The 8,244-nt window shown below is 31.9% G+C and overlaps 1 protein-coding gene across 2 annotated transcripts; it reads left to right on the forward strand.

Annotated features, from left to right (window-relative positions):
• Window positions 1-1,343: 1,343 nt before the first annotated feature.
• Window positions 1,344-4,385, forward strand: LOC121125280 (uncharacterized). 2 transcript variants are annotated; one of them, XM_040720439.2, is made up of 4 exons: window positions 1,344-1,827; window positions 1,894-2,137; window positions 2,527-3,813; window positions 3,886-4,385. In XM_040720439.2, exons 1-4 carry the CDS (start codon window positions 1,534-1,536, stop codon window positions 4,065-4,067), a joined length of 2,007 nt encoding a protein of 668 aa, XP_040576373.1. In that variant the 5' UTR covers window positions 1,344-1,533; the 3' UTR covers window positions 4,068-4,385. The 2 variants fall into 2 exon arrangements, with proteins under 2 accessions (XP_040576373.1, XP_040576374.1); XM_040720440.2 differs by having other exon boundaries at window positions 1,344-1,824.
• The last annotated feature ends 3,859 nt before the right edge of the window (window positions 4,386-8,244 follow it).

Here is an 8,244-nt window from a genome sequence, read left to right on the forward strand (position 1 = left end):
GACAAATTTGACTTTGGGTGGAAGCACGAAAACCATTTCCATATAAATTTAATATAAATCTCTTCGTCATTTTATATCTCCTCCAGAAACAAGAAACATTTTAAATTACTGAGGCTTTTCAGTTTAAGATGTATAATTGTTGAGGTTTGAAGCGGTTATAATAAGTAAAGTCTTAGAAATGAGTTCATTTTACAAATTATACACGAATATATTTATGAGTACACGTGAAAAATCACCTTTTTAAATTATGATTAATTTTAAAAAAGGGCATGGAGAAAGATGTTTATGACTCATGATCTTAGCCAGAACGATCAATTATCCTTCTCTTATTTTAAGTAATGTCTTTTTCTATTAAAATCTATAATTAAAATTATACAAGTATTTGACTTTTGAAAAGAAAAAACTAAAAAAGTTTCTGACCACAAGGAGCATTTCCTGGATTTGCTTTTTTTTTTTAAATCTTAACCTGATTTACTGCAAGATTTGACTCGAACACAACACTATATAAGTGATATCATGTCATATATATATATATCCAGCTGCGGAAGGGTATTTAGCTGATTATTTCTAAAGAAGGTCACATAATTCAGGGACCACCAAATTCAATTTTGTTGGTTTGTTATGAAACAAGAGGAAAAATTTCGGCTCTAAAAAAAACGAAGGAAAACATCATTACGTGAAAAACAATAACTACATTTGCTAATAAGTAATTAATATCGTATGAACTGTTATGAGTATCCGTGAGTGGGAGAGGGGTAGTTGGATGCGATCAATCCCACTTCCTTTAGAAATAAAGTATCCCTTTACTCAAGCTTCCACTCAAAAAATAAATATTTGTTTTGATTCAGAGGTTGAGTGATTTATTCATTATTACTCCAGATATGATGCACAATATAATGTATAGTTGGGAATATGGTTGTGTAATTAAATAAATAATATCTATGATATCGAATAATTAATACTTATCCCCGCTCTCCATGATATGTTAATATTTATTGGAATAATATCATCATTTGATATCTGAACAACTTGTTCCGTTTAATTGAATATATATATGTGCGGCAAAAATCGTCAGTTTTACCTAGACAATATATTCATTTTCACAAAAAAGAAGGCTCAAAATTATGAATATTTAGATCCTAGAGCCTCTTTTTAAAAACATTGATTCGCTAGTGTTGTGCCTCAGATTCCCCTAGACTAAAAATAGTATTATAATGTATTTGCGACATGTATCTTATGTTAATTTATCTCGGAGTTGATTGAACCTTACAACTAAACAAAAAGGTTTGGTGATAAATATGAGGGAATAGACCGGGAAATAAACAAAAAAGAAAAATATATCTAGCTAAAGAGAAAAGAAAGAAAAACAAGTCAAATGTAGGAGGTGTCGCGTTTAAAAAGACGTATTTGTAACATTTTCGTCAATAGTTTGTTGTGTAAACATGTAGAAATCGGAGTGGCCATAATAGTTTCTGATCTAAATAGTATGAGTCGTCAGCTGCGACTTATTTACAATATACTTCTTGATGTGAGATGGTCAGCAAAGACGATTGCGGTATCCCGAACAGGGACTCCGAGGGTAGTAGTAGCGGTCCATTGATTAATAAGGAAGGCTATGTGGAAAATGTAGAGACAAGTTCTACATTAGGAATGAATCCCACGAGTGATAATCAGGGAGAAGAAGAGTCCAATAGCAATGAAAAATCAACAATTCAAATAGCTTCAGTGTCGTCTTTATCAACAACAACAACCACTGAAGATAAAATCAAAGAAGAGTATGAAGTTTTGGAAGTGGATAAGGACACCGATGGTAGCATTTCCATGGTAGTATGTAGACACAAAATTTAAATATCTATTATACTACAAATTTACTGGACTTTCTATTATTTTCAGGAGGATTTGAATGATGGAGGGAATACATCACGTGTTAGTTCAGTTCCTTCACAATCCAAAACCACAGAAACGGTGGCAACATCTACGTTGATAAATGACAACGAGGATGCATCAATTTTCACGATTTTCCCAAGAATTAATAATCGTAAAATCTCCAGATGCCAAGTTTGTTCTGAAGAAATCAAGGATAACTTTAAAACTTTATTTTGGGAGACAATGATATTTTGCAATGAAAGATGTTTAGGTACGCATTCAGAATATATATTTATATATATAGTGCACACGTAGCAATTATGTACAAGTTCTAACTTGTTTAAGCAAATTGTGTATGTTGCAATCAAAAATGAGATTGAGAGTTAGCATATTTGTAATGAGGATTTTTAACTTTTTCAATTAAAATTACTGTTTAATTCTGTGGGGTATTATAAAGTTCAAATGCTCACATTTATATAATTCCTAAATACATTATTTTAATAGATCAAAATGAAATTTGTAACATAAATTAGAAGCTGTTAATAAAATGAAGCGTAATGAGACACGTAAACTATAACGTGTTCAATCGGCTTATCCAAATTACAACTTGTGTACAAGATATTGTATAAATAATAATTAGTTTAACTGCTATATTTACAGGTAAATATCAGTCTTTGTTGAATAGCTCATCCTCTTTCAGAAAGACGTTTAATTTAACGTCTATTCGTCATTATTGTGTGGAGTTCAAATCTGACATAGTATTATTTACCCAAAATTATAGCCAAGGTCAAGTTAAAGGAACATCACAATGTGAAGTGTGTAGTGAGACTAAGCCTATTGAAGAAGAACTCTTGACAAAAGATATTTCGATAAGTGGCGATGGACTCAAAACAAAACTTATTAAGTTCTGTAGTGAAACCTGCTTCTCAGTATTTAAATTTACAAATTCATTGGATACTTCCAAGTGCGTCTTTTGTCGTAATTCTTATGATCTGGATTGCTCAGATCATGTACTTTATTTTAATGGGCTTTCAAGATACTTTTGCTCAAGAATGTGTGAAGCTGTTTATTTTTTAAAATATCGCAAATTGGTACTTTGCACGATCTGCCATGAGAAGATGTATAATTTTAACATGATTGAAATTATTCAAGAAAATAGGTACTCTTTGTTTTACTGTTCATTTCCGTGTTTAACTCGGAAATTAAAAAATATGGAAGCCAAAGCCGCTCGTTTCCAAAAAGACTCTTCAATATCATTTAACGATAATTTACCAGTCATCCAATCTGTATCTAGTTTAGCGAATACAAAGTCTACCTTTGCTCCAAGTTTGCCCGTACAACGGGAAGTAGTTAAACACTTCAGATACAAATTTCCTCAACCTATCAGCCTTAAAAATAAAGCGATTTCAACAAAACCCTTTATGAAAACACAAGAGTCCCTATGTCTACCCGATACTCTGGAAGAGTCCACTCAGACAGATTTACCGTCGGACACCCATTCCATTCATCCAATTACAGTCCCTTTCTACTTTCCAATTCCTATGAGAATGTATTCCACTCCAAATCCAATACCTATTCCTGTGCCAATCCCTATTCCTGTTCCAGTCTTCGTACCTGTTAAACGCAAATCACTTAGAAGGATCATGAAAAGAATAAATAAAATAAAATCCAAGTCGATGTCCAAAATTACTCCACTACAATCGGATCTACTACCTCCATCAAAAACTGTTAATATTATAAAAGACGGAATATCGCATTCGGATCAAACAAAAGTACTTGAGGGATGTAACAACACTTTGGAGGAAATGTCAGTTTCACCTAATAATAAGTTAGATCAAGTTCAAAATTCAGAGGAAGTGATCACATCGGAGAATACAATTGTATCTCTAGAAGAACACATTGATGAATCTTCAACCATTGACAATAGCTTAAAGCGGACACATTCGAGTAAGTTGTTTGTCAAATAAATAAATCTATCGATGGATTCACAAATAAAATAATATAATATTACATTTTTAGGTTCTCCGGAAGGAGATGAAAGGAAGGCCGCAAAGGAACACGGCGCTCCTCTTAGTGATATTGATGATGTCCCTTCCTCATCACAAACAGTAGTGGATCAATGTCTTCTATCAGAGCCTAAGCAATCTCGTTTAGATTCTCCTAGTCAAAACGTTGCTTGTAATGCGGATCATCCCTCTTGAGTACTGATTTATACATGATATAGTATGTATCCGATATCGTGTACTAAATGTATTATTAAAGAGCTTAGATATAAATTTACCATGTTTGACTATTACTTGTTGGACATAAAAATATCTAAATTAAATAGGAAACAAATCTCTTTTATTCTCTCATTAAAAGAAGTTGTGTTTTAATGGGTTGTATTAAATAAAATGTAATGTCTTTTATAAGTTATATTTGTGGGAAATTTTTTGTGTATTTTTATTGAGCATAAACTATTGAAATAATATATTTCTTCTCTTATGTCTTTAATAAACTTCATTTGACTTAATTGAAAATAACTTCACTGTCTTTTTGTTTTTTCTAAAGATTTCATATCTGCAAATATATATTTGCACCTAAATTCAAAATCCCGGAATGTACATGTTTAACTCTCAATATAATCAAACAACTAAAGCCAAAATATATATCTAGATGGATGCATATTTTTTAACAATTTAATTTGTAAAATGTTTATTTTTGATTTTGTGAATGGATGAATGTGTCATGACTTGGGAAACATAAGGAATTATAAGTTACCAGTGGTAGTGCTCGTATTTATTAGGAATCGACGAACATACAAATTTTGAGTAAATAATATAGAAGATAACTCAACCAACAAATCATTGGTGTTACTCTCCGTTTCTCATGAGGACGCTTACTCGTAACAACTCAATACTTATATCAATTCATATCACGTGATCCCACTTCAAGAATGAAAAAATAATAAAAAGATTTTTTTAATATGATTAGATGAGCCAGGGAGTACTTTAGCTCGTTGCTAAACCTCATTTATTGTACTTCCCTCTTTATTTTATTTTTAATATGAGTTGAACTGGTGATCTAAATCGAGTGTATTTTTTGGCTGTCCCGGTTTTTTTGGAATTGGTAATCTGAATAATGAATTTTCTTTTTTTTAGCTTTTGTCATCATTATTTAACTCCTGAGTAGTGAATTTCCTTATTTACAATTTGCGTGTATCCATAAAAGATCTGGATGATTTGTTGACGAGTTATAATTGCAATATTAAATTCCAAAATTAATCTCTTTCAAAGATTATTAGATAGTTAATGAATTGGTAAAACATCCCCATCTTTAAAATAGTAAACTCATTTCAATTTTTCTCCACATTCCATTCTAAAATTGAAGATTTGTTGGAATACCATCATAATGAATAAAATATAATAAACTCGAACATCATTTCTTCATAGTAGATACATTTAAAAATCTTCACTTGCTATGAGACGTTGTAAATTACCTTACTTAACCGGATTGACATAGTCTGAAGAATCCTAGATAAATAGAATTATAGTTATCAGGATCTTTTTCGACATCAACGAAACATTCATATTATAATTATTAGTATATAGAAGTATTTTCTCAGTACTTTTTTTATTTTCTTAATTAATTTGACCATCTTCGATGTGATTTCCCTCTCTCCCCTTATCTAGTTATTTAATAAGTCTTGGTGTGTTAACATCTCTCTATAAAACAGTGTTTCGCAAAGTGGTCCATACCGCTCCCTAAGGGCCGTTGAGGTGACCAATGGGGGTGGTAAGAAATTTCCTCTTGAATGGGGGCGTTGAACACAAAGTGCTATAGATATCTTTAAAATGAGGAATTTAATTATTTGGATCAATCTATTATTCGAAATATATTTGAAGTTCCAAATTTAAAAAGAAGGCTTAAATCAAATATAACTAAAAAATAAACCAACATACATTTATGTTAAATATACAAAAATTTTTTAGTTATATTTGATTTAAGCCTTCTTTTTAAACTTGGAACTTCAAATATATTTCGAAATACTCTACTTTGTCGTTTCATTAGTTCTTATTCTGAGAATATGGTTCATAATGAATTACAATTTCATGGAGTGTGACGTTTTCAAACCTACTCTAACATTGTTATGGTTCTCATAAATTGGCTTGGGAGTATTAATTAACAGTCTTAGATATACAACTCCGAAAATTCAAGTCCTTTGATTCACTACGTAATGCAGTCTGTTTCATTCTCTTTGGACAAGAGACATGGTTTATGAAGAGACGAAGACCATCGTTCTATTGCAATTTTAGATCGCTCCAACTGTACTGATCTGTACAGTTTTCCTCGCACACTCCACTGACCAGACCTGAAGTAGTTGGAGTGGCCTTAGACTTTCCTTCTTTCTAGCAAAGCTATGTGATCCACAAACCGAATATTTGCGATTAGTTGGGAACTCCAAAGCTATAACCCATAGTGGTTAAACGAAGTCCGCGTTATTTATATTTGTAAAAAGTAGTAGTTAAAGCGGAACTTTTATTCTCCGCTAGGAGGATGTGTATACTTGAATGTTAGTCTATATAGGGCTATAACTAGAGTTGAGTTGTTTGCAGTGAAAAACTTCCTTTAAAAATTAGAAAACGAAAAACAGATAACTATTTAACAGGTTGTCGTGGTGTAAGTATCTCCCTCTGAAAGAAGTATTATTACCTATTGTAATGTATTCGTGTTTCCTTCCCCCTTGTTCTCTTCTCTCATTTTCTTGTATGTTTATATATGTGTAAAGTGCAGTCTTTTACCTTGTTTTAAGTATAAATAGTCGTGTATTTTATGGATGTATCAGTGTAGGTTATTGTGTTAATAAGAATATAATTGTTCATATTAGACAACCTTTGTTTTATTCCTCCACGTCTTTCCTCTCCTAATTTCTCTCGGTCATCCTGGATTCCTTGGTTTAATTAGTTTGTGTCTCCCCACCTTCGTCAAGACGCAACACCTATCCTTATTTTAAAAAGTATTTATAATAATATCAACTCTTCCTTTCTTCAATCTAAAAGTATATTTCATAAAGGCAATTAAAACATTTCATTGTGGGACCATGAGATACAGTGAGTTGATACAATTTGACTGAATTGAGTGAAGCATCTGATATCTTTTCAAAAAATCTTGCTGAAAAAGTCTCTAAAAAGTAACATTGATTCTACTTAAGAGTAATCTAGAAAGTAAAATATAACGTATGGAAACATATCACTGGGTGCATTGTACCTATATAGTGATCCTTGATTCATATACCAATACAGTATAAAGGAAAAAAGGGAGGGTGATTCTGAGTGTAGAAAAAGTACAGAGACCTGCCTCTAAGCAGTCATAATTGATGAGGATGATGTTGTACATAGAACATTTTATTTTATGATATTTTTTACTATAACAATCTACATTAATGATGAATTCGGTCACCATCAGCCTCAATGACAGCCTCCAACCACCGCTGGACCCCCTTGCAAATGTTGGCAACGTAGTCCTTTTTCATAATCCTCCACAGGGGTTACGGAGGTCTTCAGGCCAGCATTATTTGGGCGGTGGACTTTGTTTTTAAGGTTGTCCCCATCAGCCAAACGATTTCTGATCCGACAGAATGTTGCCTTGCTGACGTTTAAGGCCTTCATGATGTACGAGGTCGTCCTCCCGGTGTGGATTAAATTTCCTATGATGGTTCTTCTTGCTTTCAACGCGACATATAGAGAATTTTTGTTGAGAACATGTACATCAATCAAAACCTTAGAATCTAAGCTGTTCAAAAATAATCGGAACTTTAAGATTTAATCAATAACATCTATTCAAAGCTGTATTTTTAGAAGATGTCATTACTTTTTAAACACACGGTATACAGGAAGCACTATATAAAATAAATGAAATATCGCAGGCATTTAGTTCAACCAGCTCTTAATTCAGTAGTACCATATGTCATGCTCCCGCCTTCTCCTCGCGTTTTTTTTTTTTTACAAAGATATAAACTCTATCTATAACAATCTAAAACAAGGAAGAAAAAGATGTTTAGGACAATAAGATAAATGATAGTGACGTCATTTTATGTTATCATAAAAAGCAACATCTTACGTGGGAAAAAAGCTATCATTACAAGTGCTAGGATTTTTGACTCTTTTTAGGAAACTAAATCCCTTGAATCAGTTCACAAATAAGTTTTGTTCACTGAATCAGTTCTAAGATACCCCTCCCCCAATAAAAAAATTAACACGATTTTTTTTGGAATGATTCAGACTGATATTTAAAAACCAGTATTGAATCAATTTAGAAAAATTTTGAAAGATTAAATTCTGACGCAAAAATTGTAAGCTATTAGATATAAATTTATTTAATATATATAAAATATACATA

This window comes from Lepeophtheirus salmonis, chromosome 10 (genome assembly GCF_016086655.4).
Source record: "Lepeophtheirus salmonis chromosome 10, UVic_Lsal_1.4, whole genome shotgun sequence".
NCBI lineage: Eukaryota > Metazoa > Arthropoda > Copepoda > Siphonostomatoida > Caligidae > Lepeophtheirus > Lepeophtheirus salmonis.